Genomic DNA, 22,814 nt, shown 5'->3' with positions numbered 1-22,814 from the left:
AGCATTCACTTGTATCTAACGGTGAATCCTAAAAGAATGAAACTGCACCAATCTTATGAGATAAAAGGAGCAGTACGCTTGGTACAGGTTTATGACAGACTGACAACTGTTCTACAGAAGAAGAGGTTAATAATTACATTCCTTCCCAGACTCCAGGGGAAGCTTTTCACTTGACATTCTTTAAGCTTTCAAACTGTGAAATAGCAAATGAAAATGTACCCAGAATAGTTCTCTACTTACTTCAGTGCTGAGCTATGCTGTATCTCTACAGGCAGTGATGCTCTATTGGGTTCTTGCTGTGCATCCATTATTGACAACTGCTCTTTTCGTGCTTACTTGAACCCTCAGGCGATGAATTCCCAAATGAGGCTTTACCAGATGTGTTTTTAATCAAGTCTGATCCAGCAGTTCAGCTTTGCCAGTTCACACTGACAACTGTTTGGTATGCTCATGTTTCAGTTTGATGCTCTGCATCCCACATCATTAATTGTCATCTACAGACAATTTACCCTTACTAGTTCATCTCCCCCCTAGCTCTGCCTGGAGAGAGATATTCCAAAGGTGCATAACTCCCACTGTCTGCTTTAGTCTTACTTTGAGTGGTTCTCACACAATGCCTTACAGTCTCTCTCTCTGTTTGTCTACTTGTTGCCTTGATCACTCCCGCAGAGTCTATAATTTATCTCTTCTGTTTGCTTCTCTTTTAGCTTATGCCCCTTAAACTTTCATTTACTAACTTACGGTTTATGTCTTTTTGCATTTTTCAGAAAACCCAAGATATACTGGAAGATGACCGTCAAGCCACAAACAAGAGTCAGAGAAGGAGCATGGATTTTAGAACTGAAAGTTTGGAACTGAAAGCCAAAATGACATCCTATGTGAGTGGAACAAAATAAGACTGTCCCTCTTCAACCTGCGTAACTTGACTGTAGCCTTTGGCACCATTGATGAAACCTTTCCTCTTAGTGCCTCTCTACCATCATCCAACTGGGTTGGGAGTGCAGTACTTGGTTCCATTCTTATCTTTCTTGTCTTAGCCAGGGAACCACCTGAAACATACAAGATTCTTAGGGGACTTGATAAGGTAGATGTGGAAAAGTAATCTAACTTTGATCCCCCTTATTTTTTATCTACATGCTACCCCTCAGCAATATCATCCATAACACAGCATCACTTTCCACATGTATCCTGACAAAACCCAGCTTCACTTCATCGCCACTGATATTTACCTTTCCGCTGTGCCATCCAGTACTGGCTGAGCAGAAATTTCTTTCAATTAAATATTGAGGAGTCCAAAGCCATTGTCTTCAAGTATATTCCTTGGTCACAGATGCTTTATTCTCCATGCAAACTGTCTGAGGCAAAACCAGACATTTTGCAACTTTGGTGTCAAATTTGACCCTATATTCTGACTATCACTGAGACTTTCTACCTCCATTACTTTGCCCAGCTCTATGCTGTCTGAACTTGACCACAGCTAAGACTCTCATCCATGTTTTTGATATCTCTAGGTTTGACTATTTTAATAAGCTTCTGGCTGGTGTCCCACTTTCCACCCTCTGTGTACTTGAGATCATCTAAAAATCTATTGTTCATGCATAAACTCATAACAAACCTCATTCACCATCGCTCTTAATAGCCCCTAGACTGCCTATGTCTTAATTTTAAACTTCTTTCTCTTATTTTCAAATTGCTCCATGACCTAAACCCTCCTTGCTTCTGTAATCTCCTACCCCTCTCACCCAAAGATATCTGTACTTCTTCAATTCTAGCATCTTTCTTCCTTTGAAATTTATTTCTTTTTCCAATCTTTTGGTCACCTGGCCTAATATTTTCTTATGTGACTCTGTAATTTTTTTTGGAGATATTCCTGTGAAGTGTCTTGCATTTTCCTGCATGTTCTCAGGTGCTTAAGTTTTATATGAGCAATACATTGTTCCTGTGAAGTGCCTTGGGATGTTTTACTGTGCAAACTGCTATATAATGCAAGTTGTTGTTGGAAATGGCCTAAGGAGGAGGCAGGACTAGAGACTACACTACCTGAAGGAGAACAGCAGGGTCCTTCCAATGTCGTGGGCCGTACTTATTCACCAAGCAGCATCATCAAAACAGATTAATGTTATTTCTCACCACCATTTACAGGACATTGTTGTGCTCAAATTACAGTGTTAATGTTTTATCCAAAAGAGAAGACCTCTGACAAAGCAGCACTTGCTCAGTTCTGTGCTGGAATGTCAGTCCAGATTATTGCTTGATGGGGACTTGAATCCACACGTTCTGATTCAAAAGCCAACCAAGCCAAGCGGATATGCCAATTATAATGTGCAATGAAGAAAGTCACACAGTACTTCCTGGCATGTTGGCACCATTTTCAGTGTTGTGTTGTCTAAGGCTGTGTTTTCCTCTTGATGTCAGTCTAGTTACCATGACTGCAGATGTGACACTTCAAATTTGCACAAAATACTTCAGAATACGCGTTCAGAGTGCATTAATGTACTGGGAATTATAGCTAGAGAAAAGCAAATAGCTTCTGAGACTTTATGTTTTCATGCATGTTCTCAGGTGCTTAAGTTTTATACCAGGAATACATTAACACTATGATACCTGATCAGGCAATCAACATGAGATTGGAAAAGATTTTGCAATCTGATTGTAGAGCAGGACCATGGTAACATTGGACTGAACACTTTCTTCCGAAGCTTTGATGTTTTACTTCGATGATATGAGCAAGTCAAACCTTTGCATCTGGGAACTCACTGCATTTAAGAGGAAGCTAGATAAATATTGGAGTGAGAAAGGAATAAGAAGCAATATGTTGCTAAGGTGGTGAAATGACTTTTGCATTGAGTCTGCTGCACCACTCAATGAGATCACAGCTGATATGACAATTCTGAAATCCACCTTCCTGCCTTTTCCCCACAACCCTTGAATCTCTCACTGATTAGACATCTGTCTATCTCAGCCTTGAACATACTTCGTGGCCCAGCCTCAAACAGCTCTCTGTGGTAAAGAATTCCACAGATTCGCCATCCACTGAGAGAAGAAATTCCTCTTTATCTCTGTTCTCACTGGGTAACACTTTACTCTGAGATTATGCCCTCTGGTCCTACACTTTCCTGCAAGGGGAATCAACTCTTCCACATCTACCTTATCAAGTCCCCTAAGAATCTTGTATGTTTCAAAAAAAGTGAATTCTTCTATATTCCAACAAGTACAGGCCTGATTTACTTGACATCTCCTCATAAGACATTCTCTGCATACCAGCTATCGGCCAAGAGAACCTTCTCTGGACTGCCTCCAGTGTCAATGTATCTTTCCTTAGATAATGGGCCCCAAACTGTTCACAGTATGCCAGCTGCGGTCTGACTAGTAACTTGTACATAACTTTAGCAAAACCTCCGTCCTTTTATATTCCATTCCCTGCGAAATAAAGACTAACATTTTACTTGTTGTCCCTATCATCCATAGAAGTTGGGTGACAGCTTATTGTGATTCATCAACCAGGACTCCCAATTCCCTCTGTTCTGTAGCTTTCTGCAGTCTTTCCCCATTTAAATAATTCTCAGCTCCTCTATTCTTTTTGCCAACGTACATAATCTCACATTTTCCCACATTATATTCTATCTGCCAACTTGCACACTTGCTCAACCTGCCTACATCACTCTCCAGCCTCTTTGTATCATCCTCAACACTTGCCTTCCCATCTATTTTTGTATCATTTGCAAACTTGGCTATGGTACATTCACTTTTCTCATCAAAATCATTCATATATATTGTAAATAATTATACTGAGGATGCACTTTAAATATATTCAAATAGTTATCCCTTTTATTCTATTTCAGGGATTTCAGGATAACTTAATTCCACCTAATCATTATTTAGATGCAGAGATGGAGATTGGTAAAAGGTGATGGTTACTCAGAATGAGGGTAACTTCTATTCAACCAGGAATTTCCCACATGCTAGTATTACCTTTATAGAAATACATTCAGATTCATCAATGAAACTCTTCCCTAACGAATCTGAATACAACATATGAAGTTAAAATGATGGTTAGAAATTCAGCAAATAGGAGCAGGAATAGGCCATTCAGTCCACCAAGCCTGCTCTGCCATTCAACTTGGTTGTGACTGATCTTTTACATCAATATCATTTTCCTGCACTCACCTACAGTTTGATATCTTTAATATCTACAAATCTATCAATCTCCATCTTGAATATACTCAATGACTGAGCCTTCACAACCTTCCAAGGCAGTGAATTCTTAAGTTTCACCACCCATCTAAGTGAAGTAGAGGTAACAATTTGCTGGAATCCTTATCCATGCCATTGTTATTTCTAGACTTAACTGATCCAACCCTAATGTGAGAACATTGTTTTAGTCACTTGCATTCATTTTAGTAGTAAACTCCCTGCATACAACACAGGTAAATGTAGTTCATATTTATCTAACAAACATCCTCCACTATTCAGTTACCATGGGAGTAAATCACTCATTATAATAAAAAAAAATTCAGAAACTCTGATTTTCATTTCATTAACAAGATCACATAAAATGTTCTGGAGGGAAATTCAACAGATTCTGAAACTGGGAGGCGAGATTGCAAAGCATATTTAAACTGCAGCCATCCAAAGTCAGGCAGGCAGCATGCAAACTTTGCAGCTACTTGTTGAATGAACGCTTCAAGCCTCCAAAGGAGCCTGAGCTCCTGAAAGTCTAACACCACTTAAAACTAGCCTACAGTTGTTAAAGATGGGCCCAAATATTGTGGTTACAGCAGGATCTGGAAGTGGTGAAGGAGGAGCTAATGAACAGGACAAATGGCTCAACATTTGCACAGCATACCTCAAAGTTCCCCATAGCAGCACTGAATGCCTTTGAACAGGAGGGGAGATTTTTTTTCCCTCATTGGACCAGAGCACATTGGATATTTAGGGCAGGTAAGTGTTGCAGTAAATGCAAGCAGGCTAGTCCACAGGAGCAGAATGCAGTGCTGCAAGAAGTTTAGTGATTTCACATAGCTGGTCAAGGTCCATGAATACATCTTCACTTATTTTTCCTGACAAATAAACCACTAGCTTCACACACTGTCCCATTACTCATACAACCTTCACTCTGTTACTATCACTCTCTGTCGATGTAGCCCACACTATACCCCACATTGATAGCCTTGCTTCACTCATATTCTTACAGCTTGCACACATTGCCAGCTGTTGAATTGTGCCAAGCACATCACCCAGACAGAAATACTGACTGAAATATTTCCACTTCCCTTGTAGGATAAAGTGGCTGTTAATTGGAGGCATGACTTCATGTCCACATCACCTCATCTAGCATCTTGTCATCCCCATTCTGCATTTTGTTATGACTTAGAAGTTGCAGACAGTGTAACTGTGCACTTCATGCATTCTACCCTTCCCTCATCCCAATCCTGCCCTTTAAGCCTTTCATGCACTCACAATTCCAAGAATTGCCAGACAGCCAGCCAGTGCTCTGGCTAATTAAATTACTCGAGGATCAAGAGACTGATGAAGAAGAAAAACTGTTACTTGATCTGATACTTGCAGCTGCTAGCTCAGGCTGTAGAGGATAGCATTTTGGTGAGCTCTGCACATGATGTGGGAGAAAGGATAACATGGGTGCTAATTCCCATAATATCACCTTATGTGACTCAGTGTTAACTTTTGTTTAATAGTTCTCCTCTGAAACATTTTGAGCTATATTATAACTTAAAAGGTACTTTGTAAATACAACCTGTTGCTGCTAAGATACCACTCCAGGGAGTTGCAGTGCCTCTGTGGAAGATATCATTCATGTTTCCACTGTCATTTGGCCAGTGTCCCTGCTGAACTAGTACAGATCTAGACCAGGCCTTCAATGCACAGACCCACTTGAGCTTATCCTGCAAGGCAGTCTGCAATATCCCCAACAAAGATCAGCAGTTCTCTATAGAAGTTATAATATAGCTCAAAATGTTTCAGAGGAGAACTATTAAACAAAAGTTAACACTGAGTCACATAAGGTGACTCTGAAGGCATGTACGGTCCACGGGGTACCATTGCACGGGAACACTAGGCTAGGCAAAGGCATCCATCAGACAGGCACTAGGGAATGCACTTTCTTTGTAAGAGAGGATGTTTTGTTATATATAATTGGTGTGAGTTGGTTACTTTGTTGTGACTTTTGTTTCAGGCTTGTGGCTGAGAGGACACTGTTATTGTCTGTAACTGGGACATGGTAAGGGTTAAGAGTAGTTGAGCAGTGGGGATTTGGGATTGTTTTCAAGAGAACTGGAGTTGTTTGAGTTGCTGCCCATTTAAATGAGGGGTGTGCCAGCTGGTTTCTCCTTTTCATTTTTTCTTTCTCCCCAGATGGTAACCAATCCTTGATATCAAGGTCCATGCCTTCATGATGGCTGGGTTGTGGAGGATATAACAGACTGCCACAAATTGGGACAGCCACTGCAGTGAATACTGGAGGGTTCCTCCAAAGCAGCTGAGGCGATGCAACCCGGTTTTCTCCTGGACGATGTTTCTCATGACAACATGGCTCTCATTACATGCATGTCGGGCTCATGTGGTTGGGTTGCAGAAGGAAGTCATGAATTAGGTGCTGAATGGAGAATTTCTGATGCCCTTCTGCCAGACACTGGTTTGACTTAGTGGCTGAAAGATTGACAGCTGACACAGAATGGACACATTGTGAGTGATACCATGATCGCAGATATCACCAGCAGGAAACACTTTCAGCAGCTGGCATCCTTTGCAATTATAGAATACTTCACCAATGCGACACAGTGCCCTCAAAACAATTGTGTGCATTTGATGGCACCTTGTGCTATGGGAAAGCCCACCATTCTGGAGAAGCAGCCATATGGTTTGCACAATGAAGTCCAGCCTTCTAGTATAAAGAGCCTGTGTCATCTCTCTGATGCAGCAACTGTTGGCTAACTAGGAGATGTTAGCTATCTTTCCTGTCAGTCTGGAAGCATCCTAATATGAAAAAATTAATGGTCATGGACACCTTCATAACCAATGTTAGTGCCATTCTCATCCTGCTTTAAGGCTGGAGATCTAGTACTAAGAGGTGATACTATGAGCACATCCTTTGTGAATTGCAGGCGATACACACACACACACAGGTCCTGGCTGAGGCAAAGGTAAGAAAAACACCTCGGCAGACCGGCCTCTTGCTGAGAACCTTTCTCCCCATCATCTTTTTATGAGCACTTAGTTTTCTTATTTGGTGTCAATACATTATCTCCTTCTCATGCTGCAACCCTATTGGGACTGCTACTATAGTACCCATGACTAGGAGCAAGCGGTTTGCCCAGATTCCTTGCAGACAAAACCAAAGTAATCACCACGTATAGCACCGCTCCCTGCAGACATCACTGACTGTAAACAATTCCTTAAAACAGTGGCATTTCCAAAGACTCAAACAGAACCAACCAAAGTAATCAGAAACTATATGCAAGTTGGTGGTAATCTTTTTAAATAGTGCTGGTGGGGTTGAGAACTTTCTTGTGGCTGAACACAGGTTCAGTGTTGAGTTTTTAAGGAAGGGCTCTGATCTCTGCAGTGATGTCAGCAGTGAAAGTGTCAAAGTATTTAAGGGAGGTGATGGCCTGGTGGTATTATCAATGGACTGATAACCCAGAGACCCAGGTAATGTCCTAGGAACCTGGGTTCAAATCTTGCCATAGCAGATGGTGGAACTTGAATTCAATAAACATCTGGAATTAAGAGTCAAATGATGACCAGGGGTCCATTGCCAATTGTTGGGAAAAACCCATCTGGTTCACTAATGTCCTTTAGGGAAGGAAACTGGCATCCTTACCTGGTCTGGCCTACATGTGACTCCAGACCAACAGCAATATGGTTGGCTCTTAACTGCCCTCTGGGCAATAAATGCTGACCTAGCCAGCAATGCCCTCATCCCATGAATGAAATTTTAAAAAATCAAATCAGTGTTACGCACTGATGGACATCACAATCTACCTACACTGTAACATTCCTGTTCACACTCATAATGCCCATGTAATTCAGTGGTCAGTGCAGGTCACATTGGAAGTTGGTTTAGCTCAGAGCCTATTTAAATACCAAAACATTACCCCTTGCGCCAAAACATTGGATGCCATGGAACTAATTTTTATAACTTTTAAGTTCATATTGGAATGACAGACCAAATGTTAGTGTGTAATTTCCATTAGAGATGCAATTAGCTGCATCTGGATTTGCAGATAGCATCTTGTGGCTATTGGCTGGTGAATGGACAACGCTACTATAAAAAATTACTTGGATGCTGCACACAGTTGGAAGATCAATAGACAAGGTTATTTCCTTTTAATTCTTAACAAGGTCTTTAAAAATTACTTTTAATCTAACGCCTACCCACACTCTACACAGTGTACTTTCTTTTTCCACCCGATTTTCTACGTCCAGGAAAATCCTTAATATCAGAATGGAAAGAGAGTTTGCTCATTACTGAATTATTAAAAGCAAAAGACTGCAGATCAGAAATAAAATCAGAAAATGTTGTAGAAACTCAGCAGGTCTGACAGCATTTGTGGAGGGATAAACAGAGTGTATTGTTAATATAGTTTATTGTTGCTTTTGCATCTTCACAATTCCATGCCTAAAGTTCTCCTAAGGAGCAGGTAATTCGTTTCTAATCTGACAAACAGACCTTAACTGCACAAACCTTTCCAGGAAGGCAGTAAGCCAGAAAATACATATGTTATTGCACTATATTGTTGATCCGTGTGATATTTCTGTGACAGTAGCACTGAAGGCAATAGCATAATTATATTTTATGATGCAGTGATATGTTCTTTCATGGTTTCTAGCGCTGTATTATATTTGACCAAGCTAATGAGCTAAGTTTTGCTGAGTATTTTCCTAATGAAGGCGGTGCATCTCTCCCAAATGTTTTATTCCAACAAAAATGGCTTTATCTCAGCACTTTTTGAAACATCATTCACAGCTCAGTCTGTTGCACTGAAAGGTTTTGCAATGAAAAAAGGGATCAGAGTCAGACTGGGCCAGCTAACATTGATATAGATTAATAATAATCTACAACGTAATTAGAAACTGCTTCATCATGAACAATTTGCTTTAGAATTTCATACAGCAGCCCAACCAATTTCCTGTTGACATTATGAGTAAGGAGTTTATTCCTTCGGTTTAGCCAGCTGCAAAACTTTGAACAAATATTCAGCTTTAGTTTCATTTATTCAAATGGTACAGAAATTATTAGAACAACGCCTTAAAGTCTCTTAAATCTAATCCACAATGATTAGGTTTTATAAGTTTACAGTCATTCCTGATCTCAGGTTTGTTTTCCAGTTATCACAGATCCACTCTGTATGAGTTTATACATTCAGCCATCATAAAGTTAAGAGAAGCAAATCACTGGATGTAGGGCAGCTGCTCAGCATACTTTTTGATTTAATTTTCTGATGGTTGTAGTAAAGTTGTTAACCCATCATTGTTTTGGATGTTTGTGTTGTTTAAGTCATTTCAGACAGTTAAGTAGGTTGTCTAAAAGTTGGTCCATACTCTCTTGTTCCTCCAGCACTATTTGTACGACTAAGGGCCCAAATGGTAGTCAGGAAGCAGTGGCACAATTCTGGTGGGAAGTGTATGACACATCCTATTGGGCAGGGGCAAGAAAGAAGCATCCTTGCCCCATGCCCTCAGCAGGCATTAGGTCCATTCTGTTTGGTCTTAAAGGACCATATTAAAGTATGTAGTTGCCACTCCCAGTCACATCCAGCTTTCCCAATCACATCTCTGTTCCTGATCAATTCCTGACAATGAACCCCTGGAACCCTGACTGTTGCCCTCATCTTGAACTTCACCTTGTCCCCAAATATGGACCCAACCTCCCATCAACATTTAAAGATTTACAAGGGTTGCTGCTCAATTGGCAAATGCACAACCTTGCTGTCCTCTTTACCTTCGGATCCTTGGAGCTTTGCTGGAAACATTAAAATAAGAACCAAGTCTCAATATCTGGAGAGTTTCAAATCTCACCATTCAGGTGCACTGTGGCTTAACTCATGCCCCAATTTCTGGGAGCCAATCTAATCATTTCTAGGAAGTTTTTTTTGTCTGCTCATTAAACACCTTTTCTTTTATTCATTCATAGAATGCAGGCATCATTGGCAATGTCAGTAATTATGTCGCCTACTTGATTGCCTTGCTGGGCTATTTCGATGTTACAAGCCATCCATGTTGCTCTGGTCTAGAGTCTCAAAAAGACCAGAATAGGTAGGGATGGCAGATTTTCTTCCCTGAATGACATTAGTGAGCTAATATGGCTATCCTTACTGATACTAGCTTTTTAGTCCAGACTTTCAATAGCATTTGAACTCTCTCCAGATCTTTAGCTGAGGTCACTTATTTACCAGTCCAGTACCATAAAAGTATACTGCTGTTCCTTTCAATCTCAGCTACTTGCCTAAAGTTACAAGTATTTGATTCTTGTGTAAAGTGGCCCTTCATACAGAAATAAAGCTTTTACTTTGAAATGATCTTCCGCACACCAACGGCCCTCCCTATTAGGGGAGGAGACAGACTGACAGTTTTAACTGTGTTTCTGCTGGTACTTTTTCTTGTAGATTAGAAATGATACGGAGTTCACTGTGAGTGATGGCTAGTGAACTGAGCCCCTAGGGATAAACGAGTTTATACAAGGTAGGGAGCTTTTAATCATCAGGTACAATACTTCAGCACTTAGCAAGAGAGATAAATTTCATTAGAAATGAATGAGCAAATAGTTTGCATGGATATTTCTGGACTGTAGATGTAAAGGACAGTTAGCTGATTTTCCTAGAAATTGAAAGTTGCTCAGCAGGGAATGTGAAGCAAGGTACTGTGACCAAAAAAACTTACGACTGGCTCCAGTATAAAATTGGCGCAGTGTAAACTAGCTCAGGTTTCTTACCAAAATGTTGCTACTGCACAGAAGGGAAAAAAATACATTAAGTCCCCATTAACCACCACATGAAGAAACAGATAAAGATAGCAGAAGATCTTCTGAAATGAATGCAAAGAAAACATTTGAAAAGGTGCAAGAGAATCGTCATTCCTGAGGAGAAATGGTATGATTTTGTTTCTTTATCAAAGTGCTTTATACATTTATGTTGAAGCATTAAAAAAAATTGAATTTTCCACAGGAATATCTGTGAAGTATCTGAATGGTAAGGTTTGAAACTCTCTAGATATTGAGACTTGGTCCTAATTTTAATATTCCCAGAAAAGCTTTGAGGGTCTGACAGGGAAGAGGGCTGAAAGGTTATTTATTTGCTAATGGTGCAGCAGCCCTTGTAAATATTTCAATGCTAATGGGAAGTTGGGACTTTGTTTAGAGATAAGTTGAAGTTCAGGATGAGGGCAAGAATCAGGGGTTCATTACCCCAGTGTGAAGATAAGGCAAAGCTTCACAACACATACATCTGACTTGCATTTAGACCATGAGATGTAAGAGAAGAAGTAGGCCCTTCAGCCCATCAAGTCTGCTCCATCATTCTAGGAGATCATGGTTAATCAGATGATCTTCGATTGCATTTTCCCGCCTTTTCCCCTATAACTTGATATCCTCAGTAACTAAAAATCTATCTATCTCAGCTTTAAATATACTTAATGATCCAGTCTCGATGGCCAACTATGGTAAAGAATTCCACTAATTCACTACGCTCTGTGAGAAAAAGTTCCTCTTCATTTCTTGTCTTAAATAGGTGACCCCTTACTCTGAGATTATGCTGTCTGATCCTAGAATCTGCCACAGTAGGAAAATAATGTCTGTTCAAATTCCACTAGATGCTATGGTGGGATTTGAACTCATCCCCAGAGCTTTGGAATAGGAGTCCAGTGATGTAGCCACCATGCCATGTCTCCACCATTTATAAGAGCTAATGATTTCTGAAAACCAACGCTATACTATCATTTTGAGTCACCACAGAAGGACAATAGTATCTTAAAACTATGTTGTGATGAAAAGAAAAATTTATATGCATTTAGTGTCATTCACAAATTTAGAACATCCCAAAACTCTTTACGAGCATAGATGTACTTTTGAAGTGAAACTTTTGTAGTGGAAACCTGGTCAGAAGTCCCCTGCTACTCTTCAAAGGAATAGCATGAGACGTTTTATATTAGGAAAATAGATGGAACCTTGGTTCACATTCACCTAAACCAGCATTTCACTTCTAGAATTCCTTCACTAAAATGCCAAGTAAGACATTTAAATTCAAGTCCCTCGAGTGAGTCTTGAACCCTTAATATGTTCAGTATAAAGCTAGAACATTATCCATTGAGTCACTTGATTTCCAGTTCTTAATTCATTGTTAATTTTCTACCAGAAATCTATCTATCTCAGCTTTAAATATACTTAATGATCCAGTCTTGATGGCCAACTATGGTAAAGAATTCCACTAATTCACTACGCTCTGAGAGAAAAAGTTCCTCTTCCAGAAAGGTTTGGCTCAAATCAGTTTTGTTCTTTCTAAGGGATTTTTACGTTATCTCATTTACGTTGTCTACAATCATGGCTTTCCTTTACCCACAATTACAGGTATCTCAGAGAAATGCAACATTCCTCAATTGTTCATACCCTGAGGTCCACACTTAATGTGGACCAAAATGATTAAAGTTCCAAATCTGAAGAAGAGTCATTCTGTGTTTCTCTTTTCAAGCCAATATTACTCCCTCTCCTACCCCTGAATCTGAATCATATTCTGTTTTCTTCCTTCTGTCCCATCACACTTGTCTGTGACATACAGCTCCTACTCCTTTGTCTCCACTCCCATTTAATTGAGGACCATCTAACTTTCCTCACTGTCCCTATGCTAAATTGGCTTTAAATTGGTTCCCCTCCTCAGATATTTGTTCCCACCCTTTCAAAACCACCCCTTATTACCCCTTTCCTCAAAGAAAACGATATTGATCTTTTCGCGTTGCAAACTGCCATAACATCACAAACCCTTCTTTTTCCATACACAGTTTCTCAACTTGTCATTGTCTCCTAGATCTGAGCCCATCTATTTTATAGCCCCACATCAGAACTTCTATAGTCAAGTTTCCAACCTGAAACAGCTCTAGCAACAGGTAGAACTTATATTCTCTGAGACTGTGGTTAGCGTACATCTTTTCTTCATCTCTGATCTCTCTGCATCCTCCTCCTCCAATGCTTTTTCTCTGTTGTCCAACTCTATAGGCTATCCCAAAGTTTGTCCTGCTCTTCCTTATTTGATTGTAACTACAATATCTCCTTGAATGGATTCTGTTATTACCTTCCACAATTACCGTTAAAGTTCCTCAACAATCTAATCTTGCATCGACAAACATGGGCCCAGCTTTGACATATATATTGGTGACATTCAGCTCCACTTTCTCAGAACTTTCCTCAACTCCTCTACTGCATTTCTGTTGTCAGGTCACTTGACTGATATCCAGTTATGAATTAACCACATCTTTTTCCAGTTAAACTTTGGGAATACTGAGTCATAGGCTTGTTCTTCTTTCAAACTCCAAACTCTTTCCATTGATTTCATCCCCTTCCCTCAGCCACTGTCTAAAATTGAACCAGACTGTTTGCAGTCTTGAAGTCTAATTCATCCTAAGCTGAGCATTGCAATTCTATATTCAATTTATCACAAAGAATATCTACATTCATCACCATGACATCAAACCCCTCTGCACCCCCACACTAAACCCCCTCTCAGCTTATCTGCTACCACAACCCTCATTCATGCCTTCATCAGCTCTAAGCTTGACAATTTCAATCTGTTCCTGGCTAGTTTCCCAACCTCTGGCCTACAAAAATTCCAGCTCCTTCAAAACTCTGCTGCCTTTATCCGATCCTCCATCCGGTCCTGTTCACCCAATATTTATTTGCCTTGACAGCTTACATGGATTCATCATCCATCAAAGTCTGCAGCATTGAAGTTTCAATTGACACTTACCACTTTTCTCCAAAGGGCTACTTCAAAGAACACACCTGACATTGTTTTTGAAATGTTATTTCCTCAGGAAGTAATTGGTTCTGAAACCTATTTACAGACCTTCGTTAATGTGTATAACTATTGGGCAGTGGAATATTGCTTGCCATCATGAAGAGTTTCCTGAACTACTCAAAACAGCTTTTTTAAAGGCAGCAGTGTTCAACTATTGATATTGATAAGTTAGACCTAAATCTATGCAGGAACAATGGAGTCAGATTATAGAACTTGGAGTGGAAGAGGCAGATAGCATAGATGCATTTAAAGGGAAATTAGTTAGGCAGATGAGAGAGAAAGAATATGCTGATTGAATGAGATAAAGATGAGTTGGAGGAGATTTGTGGAGCATAAACACTGACACAGATCACTTGAGCCAACTGGCTCGTTTCTGCCTGTCAATTCTACATAATGTAAATGCACTTTTTGTTTACTGCCTCATTGATGAAAACCATCTCCACTGTTTTCACTGATGGGTTCTGTAAACCTAGCAAACATTCAATGTATTTTCCATCAACCCTTTCCAGTAGCTTGTGGGTAATGAGCTTTTATATGTTTTTTTATGAACCAATACATCAACGGCACAACCCTATAGAACTGATGGTTTATTTTACCCTTGCTTTCAGGCACCCAGACTATCATTGAAGAGGACATTAAGGAAGAAGCCTGTGGTTATCTGCTGTTTCTTCACTGCCCTATCCATGGTGGTGATAAACACTTACCCATCTCTCCATTTTGACGACAACATGTCTGGCCTTAATTACCAAGCGCCCAGCCAGCTACATGGAAAACTTAGTCAGCCAAGAAGACTGTCGAGAAACACTGGCATCTTCCCCAAGCAAACAAGTAACTTCCACAGAGATGAGAAATTACTACCAATGGAAAACAATCATCTAAAGAGATGGCATTCAAATGCTAAGCCACATAACTACATGGAGCCAGTTAAAGAGGAGCACAGCTATACACAAATGCAAAAGGCTTTCAACATATCAGAACATGGAAACAAACTTCTACAGAAAAGATACAAAAATAGAAAGATCACACCGCTTGGAACGCTAAATAGCCAGATGCAAGAAATCATCAAGGATGCTGAGCCACCTCTGATGCCAGGGCGTCCATGGATTAAACCAATCTGTTATCAATCCTCAGTGGACAAGGCCATTTCACAAATTCCTAAATCAAATGGGAATACAACAGCCATGCCTGAAATTGTTTCAATTTTGAATTACTCAATAGATAAAAAGGACATGAAGTTTCTGCAGACTCGCTGCAAACTTGACATTCAGAACAAACCTGCTAAAAAACGAGTTTTACCACTATTTAAAATTCCATCAAATCAGAACAGAATACTTGTTCAAAGGGTTAAAGGCAATGAATACAAGGAAGCTGGGAAAGAACTATCCATTAACACTGAAAGGATAAAGTACCTGGATATTTCTTTGATAAACAACGGGAAACTGAGTACTTCACAAGTGAGCAAGAGGATAATTGAGTCTAAGATCTGTAACAGTGTTGAAACCAGCCACCCAGTTTCAGAGGTGGAAGATAGCATTATATTTCAAGATCCTCCACCCTGGTTTGATTCAAGTGATATTGAAAAGATGAAACTTTTGGCTTATGGGTCAGTGGTTGCAAAAGCACGGATACCAGCTCATGGGCAAGTCATCAAAATAGGTCTGAGCTTACATGCTCCCGTTGTGATCAATGACCTTGCGGGACATTGTCAAGAGGGATTGTGCGGGATAATAAAACGATCTAGTGACCTTGATGAAGTTCTAGCTTTCCATTTGGACAGGGTGTTGGGTCTAAACCGGAGTCTGCCTGTTGTAGCTCGAAGATTTGATGATACATTGCTCCCGTACAAGTTCACAGATGGAATGGCCAGGCCGGTTGTTTGGTGGGATACAGACATTCAACATCTTAATGATCCCAATAACGATCAGAATTCATTTGAGTTGAGCTGGTTTCAATACCAGGCAGTGCTGCGGCAACACTGTGGCATTAGCAAAGCTCCTGAGAATCACACCGTGCCTTGCCTGGGTGTGAAACACTCCGAATGGGGCAAGTTAGCTCTGTTTGATTTTCTGTTGCAGGTAAGCTTTTGTTTTTCAGGGCCGAGCTAACTTTTCACAATCTTCGAGGAACTTTATGCTTAGGAATATTAGACAAAATGGCTGCATTTTTATCACCCACACCAGAGCGGCAAACAATGGAGGTGTGGGGTTAGTGGCATATCACTGGATGAACATGGGGCAGGGGGGCGTGTGTGGTGGTCAACGTAGGGAAGGAGGGTGTTAGGGTAAGGTGGACAATGACTGCCACCTACCCACCTCCACCGGTGCTTCACTAGCAGCAGAGTAGGTAATGAATGGTCTGCCTGCATTCGGACCAATTGAGGCCCTTAAGTATCAATTGATGGCCAGTTAAGGGCCCCTTGCTACTGCCGGTGTTTTTTCTCTACCAGCACTGTGGGGTTGATACATGCTACGTCGTGAGGTCGCCGAACCTTTAACCTGTTGGCCTGACTTCAGCCTTTGATGGGGAACAGGGCTGGACAATGGGGTTCTGTCCACTTGGAGCACCCACAGGCCCCATGCAGTGGCAAAGAGCCACCCTGGTGGTCCTGCCCAACAAGCTCACCTCGATGACCTCAAAACTCAGCCTCCAGCACTGCCCGGCCCAGATTTTTCTGCAGTTGCTGTTGTGTTCATGTTTCATGGCGGCACCACTGGCACCAAAGATCTGCCAGCCCTCTGAATGACTGGCAGTTCTTGGGAGACAGGTCGTGCTGCCCCAGAACGTGGATGCCATGACCTCAGGCATTGTGCTGGCTCCCCGGGGCAGCAGAGACAGAACGATCCTGAATTACTAGTTACTGAATGGGGTTACCATCTCTGCATCAAATCCTGGCCAATGCATAATTTTACAAGTTTTTGTGGGTGTGTTGACAATGATAGAAGGTCATGCTGGATATTGTACATGATGGAGTTCAAAACTAGAGGGTATAATTTTAAGGTGAGCGGAGAAAGATTTAAAAGGGACCTGAGGAGCAACTTTTTCACACAGAGGGTGGCTCATATGTGGAAGTGAACTGCCAGAGTAAGTGGTAGATGCAGGTACAGTTACAACATTTAAAAGACATTTGTACAGGTATATGAACAGGAAAGGTTTCGAGGGATATGGGCCAAATGCAGGCAAATGGGACTAGTTTAATTTGGGAAATAGGTCGACATGGACAAGTTGGACCGAAGGGTCTGTTTCGGTGCTGCATGACTCTATGACTCTATGTAGAGATATTTGCAATATTACAACAATCTATAGCATCTTTAACATATTAAGATAGCTTAGATGATTCTCATGAGAATTTTCAAACAGGGTTTGATGCTAAGGGAACTTTTGGGCAGTTGATCAAAAAGCATGGTCAAAGAGATGAGTTTGAGGGAATTCCTGACAGGAATTTCTCCAGGCATCTGGGCTTGAAGGAGGGTGAGGTCTGTAGAACAGTGAAAGAAAGTTGGAGTACCAGCCATTTCTCATTGTCATGAGGATGTCCCACCTACTTAAAGGCAAATTGAGCCATTTAAGTGATCGATTAGGGGCCTCTTCCCATTGCTGTTGGCATTTTCCATTGGCAGGTAGATTCTAAGCTACCAGGGGAACTCCCTTGGCTGTATGGTAGCGTGCTTGGAGGTAGGGATACTCTCTTCTTTAGGCAGTCCTTGACTCTCAGAAGTACCCTCCCCTCCATCCTCCACCCACCTCATGTACTTTGCCATCTGCCATCATCAAGAATCTTATCCTCCTCATTAGGCCCTGCCAGGTCCTGATACACCCAGGTCCACTTATTTGGTTGAGAGATGGGCCATTCTTTCATGTCCTTCTTCCAGGTGTAGCCCCAGCAGTGGCCACTGCTCCTGGAAGCACTGCTGAACTGCTGCCCCAATGATTGGTCAACAACTCCTGGAAAAATTGAAAGCAGAGGGAATCAAAGATAGAACCAGTTGGAGTCATACCTGGCACAAAGCAGGATGATTGTGATTGTCAGTGCTAATGATCCCTGTCCCAGGCTGTCGCTGCAGGAGTTTCCCGGGGTAATGCCCTTAACCCAACCAACTGCAGCTGCTTCATCAATGAACTTCCCTCCATGATAAAGTCAGAAGTGTTGATGTTTGTTGCTAATTACACAGTGTTCAGTGCAATTTATAACTCCTCAGCAGTCCACACTCACATACATTAAGACCTGGATAACATTCAGGTTTGGGCTAATAAGTGGCAAATCACATTGGTGACACATACAAGTGCCAGGCAATGACCATTTCAGACAAGACAGAATCTAACCACCCCTCTTTGATGTTTAATGGCGTTACCATCACTGAAGCCTCTGACTTTCCGTAGGTCACAATTGATCAGAAACTGAGCTGGACCAGCCATTTAAATATTGTGGCTACAGGACCAGGTCAGAGGATAGGAATTCTGTAGTGAGTAACTAACTCCCCAAAGCCCATCTGCCATTTACATGGTTTAACTTCATAGCTTAATGGATTACTCCCCACTTGCCTGGATGTCTACAGCTCCAACAACACTTGACACCATCGAAGGTGCCACTTCATTGGCACCTCGTCAACCTCACTCCTTCAACCACGGGCATACAGTGGTTTTAGTAGTTATCATCTACAAGATGCATGACAGTAACATTTAACAATAACTGCCAAAATTAAAGTCATTGAAGTCCCTCCCTATGGGCACTGGGAAAACCTTCATCATATCAATTGCAACAGTTCAGAGTGGCAGCTCCTCACCACTATGACAAGGGGAATTGTGGATGGGCAACCAATGCTAGTCTTGAAAGTGATGCTCACATTCCAGCTTTCTTTTCATTTCAAAAATATACTTTATTCATAAAAAATATCTTTGTATATATACATAGTCACAAACGCAGTTCGGCTCTGTACAGTAGCATATCAATGAAACAAACAAATATTGGAGTTTGAATCTATCTAAACAAACCAACAACATCTCTGACAAATACAAGACTATATTTACATGCATTGACGCACTAGGAGGGTCTGATAACTGAATGGACCCCCATTTGCCTTAGGCAGGAGGACCTCAGAAGGTAGTCTTTTCCCACTGTGCCTTGGCAACAGCTGCCCCAAGCTTTAGTGCAACCCTCAGCAAGTAGTCCTGGACATTGGAAGGTGCCAGTCTACAATACTAAATCGGGGTCAACTCCTTGGAAGACCAAGAAATTTTGTGCAGACCAAAGAGCATCTTTCACCGAGTTGATTGTCCTCCAGGCGCAGTTGATATTTGTCTCAGTCTGCGTACCGGGGACAGACTGTAGAGCACAGAGACCAATGTCATGGAGCTGCTCGGGACGAACCTCGACAAAAACCTCTGCATCTTTCTCCAGACTTCCTTCACAAAGGCACATTCCAGAAGGAGATGTGTGACAGTCTCAATCTCCCCTGCAGCTGCTTCGAGGATTGTGTGCGGTGATGCTCACATCCCTGCATCACAGCACCAAATAGGGCTGGAGGGAAAGAATTATTGTACTTATCTCTCTTGCAATTTGATCCTAACTCTAAACTTAAACCCTTCAGGGGTGGGTGAAAGTGGGGAATAGTGGGTGCAAAATGCAGGTACTGAACCCACAGTTGGACGCCACTTCCTCCGGGAAACAATTTAGAACAAACGAGTTTCAAAGTCCAGAGTTTAGAATTATATTATTGAGGAAAATGGAATTAAAGGATTGGTAACCATTGGTTAGTTGGTCCTAGTTTGTCACCACTGCTCCACTCAATCTCAAATGGATAACAGAAAGAAGTCATACTCAACATGCAAGGAATAGCTAATAAAACTTTAAAGAATGTTTGTTATTTGAGCTTTTGTTTGTTGCAATTGCCAAATAACAGTATCAAGACATTGCTGAATGATAACGAGCTTACACAGAAATCAAAGGAGTTGCTGTATAAGACGATGAAAGTGCAGGCATGTTAGTGCTGTGATTCATTATGTAGTTATAAAAAAAGCCATAGGCTGGAAGTAATTCAGTGATTAGTCATGACTCTGCATTGCAGACATTAATTACCATGACCAAACACTGAAGCAAATGTTCCTGATAATCTAAATGAAAACCTGATGTCTGAGCAACAACTGATTAAAAAGCATTTGATTAAAAAGAATTTGAAGCTTTTGCTGGTCTTCCAAGGTGGATCTTATTCTGTTACCTAGTATCAGAACAAATACTTTCAGCTGGCAAATGGAACTGTTTTAAAACATGAAAAACGCAGACATCTCTCATCTCTAATGAGTGCCATTTCAACTAAATATTATTTTCAAAAAATCTTGCGCAAACATTGTCCCAAATGTTAATCACATACTAGTTCTGTGGGCTAAATAGCCACAAACTCCCCATGACTGCTGAGGAGCCAGTCTCTTTTGAAATGACACTGGGGAATTAATCTCACAAAGCAGTAATTGCTACTCCTCAGAACTTTGCATATCCTTTAGAGGTAAATGTAGACCTCAGAAAATTTGGCTTACATGGGGTGATGGAGGATATGTGGTTGGTATTTCCTTTCATTCAAAGAACAACCTGATTGAGCCCCTTTATAAAGGAGATTGCTTCTGTCCCTCTGCACCCAAAAGCATTTTAGTCTCTTCACCTTCCTGGGGCAGGTGCCATGACAACAGATCATAGCCCCGGAAGACCTAAAGACATATTGAACTTTCATTTACAACACGTGGTTGTTTCAAAAAGAGCTTCTGAAATAACAGATGCAGATATCGCATCACCAAGTCATCCTTTATTTACAGGTGCATAGTGCATGGACTCTGACCGGCTAGCTCAGAGACAATCCCTAGAGGGAGGAGAATCCCTGAGACTCCTTGTTTATATCTGTCAGTCAGAACTCCCTGATTGGCCCATGTTAACAGCCCCAGTTAGGGAACTCATACTCAATGAGATCCACCTGGCCAACCACATTCCAATCACTGGAGAATTTAAAGCAAAAAAATGACCGCGTATATTCAGTGCAATAAATGTCAGTGAGAGGTGGGTGTGTGGGTAATCCTTTGTCTCAAGGAAGTCCCTCAAATGTCACATCTGATGGGTGTTCAGAAAACTTCACAGTGACGGATTTCAAACGGAGCCAAACTGAACTGTAATCTCCTGTGAGTTGCCTCAGACTATAGGAGAAAAGAGAGAAAAGAGTCTGGGTGAGAAATAATAGAAATAAAAGCCAGTTTCAAACATTGTCTGTGTTTACTAGTGGATGAAGGTATGTGTTGAGAGGGTCACAAGTGAGAAAACCTCTAGCCATCCCTGCATTGTAGTTAAAAAGAAAGGAAGTCTATCTGCTTTTGCTGCAAGCTGTAAAGCCGCAGTCAAAAGGAAAGTGGACAAAGATCTTTCAGCTGTCCTACAAAGCCAAGCATCTGAAAATCCATTACTTACTTATCAACATCAGTGCTACCATTATCACTTAATGTAAAAGCTGCAACATCTCATTAACTATTCTTTTTGGATCTCAAAGACTAACATTTATCTTTTTTGTTGGATTTAGCTCTCATTTCTAATCTGTCCATATGTGAGTTGTGTTATTATTTCTTCTTGTATATAGTAACTAATGAGCTCACTCTTTTGTTTACACAAGAAAGCCTGGTGAAATTGGCTCCTTTTAAAACATTAATTCATTGGCCTCAGAGAAATGTTTCCAAAAGGGAAGAGATTCATTTTAAATTAACCTTGGTGTGACCAACCGAGGGGATGCATGAATACTGAACCAGTTCATCCCTCCTCACGCAACAGCTTCACAACTTTATGCATCCATTATGTACCTGTAATAATTTGGTGACCCTAGCCTGGAACTAGTCATAACACAAGGCCCCAACTGAGTCTAGAAACACAGGTATGTCCCTTTCCAGTAACTACTTCAAAACAGGACTGTTAAATGTAGAGCTTCCTATTCCTTTGGACTCAGAAATGGAATTTGAGTTGAGGGGGGCGGAGCTTTTAACATATGGTCATCCTAGAGTCTGCATGAATTTTGCACCCTGAAGAGTGTACCTGATTTTTGTTGTAGAGTGTTAACACAACATAGGAGACACAGCTATGGGTGATAAGCTCAACCCGATTGACATAGAGGACAAGTGCTGTGGCCGAGGGACTATGTGTCATTCCAGCATCCACCTCATGTTTGGCTCCCCCAGCAGGTAAAGTGCTAAAATACCACAAACTACCTGATTCAATGGGTGCTTGGGGCTTTGAGTCTCCATTCTGCAATTGGCTGGAACACAGGCAAACAACTGAAACTGATAAAGAGTGAAAAAGATGCTAACTCCTTGATTGGCAAATTGGAGTGTCAGGATCATGTGTATGAGATTGATAGGTGTCTTGCAGCTTATCTGCAAAGCATGCAGAACGTTAATGACTGATGTGGAGTCTAAAAGCTGAACGTTGATATAGCATTCTAACAGGCCCACTGAGATTACCTTGAGTTGTACTTGAAGGAGAATACTGTCATTGAGGATACACTAGACACCACAGAGACCCTGCTTTCAGTCTTTGATATTGAAACCACAGTGGAGGATTTTAGCAAAGCTTCTGACTGGGTAAAACTCCAGGTGCTAATGTTACACTACTTGATCTTATCAAACAAGGGAAACCATACATCTGCATAAACCTCTTTGTCTCTGCCAGAGAGAAAGGCCTATACCCCAGGATATGTATGATGTAAAGAGTGTGACCCAAAACAAGAACAGGAGCTACTACTGTGACTGCAACAACTATTGAGGCAACTTCCTACC

General features: G+C 41.1%; 1 protein-coding gene across 1 annotated transcript in view; it reads left to right on the top strand.

Annotated features, from left to right (window-relative positions):
* Positions 1-22,814, top strand: part of gask1a (golgi associated kinase 1A) — a 51,337-nt gene that overhangs the window by 3,670 nt on the left and 24,853 nt on the right. The window contains exons 2-3 of the mRNA XM_020519863.2: positions 768-878; positions 14,630-16,096. Of these exons, the coding sequence (XP_020375452.2) occupies positions 768-878; positions 14,630-16,096 (1,578 nt within the window). The remainder of the gene's footprint in view (positions 1-767; positions 879-14,629; positions 16,097-22,814) is intronic.

The sequence above is a fragment of the Rhincodon typus genome, chromosome 4 (assembly GCF_021869965.1).
Source record: "Rhincodon typus isolate 14 chromosome 4, sRhiTyp1.1, whole genome shotgun sequence".
NCBI classification, from domain to species: Eukaryota; Metazoa; Chordata; class Chondrichthyes; order Orectolobiformes; family Rhincodontidae; genus Rhincodon; species Rhincodon typus.
This window is presented reverse-complemented; position numbering and strand designations above follow the sequence as displayed.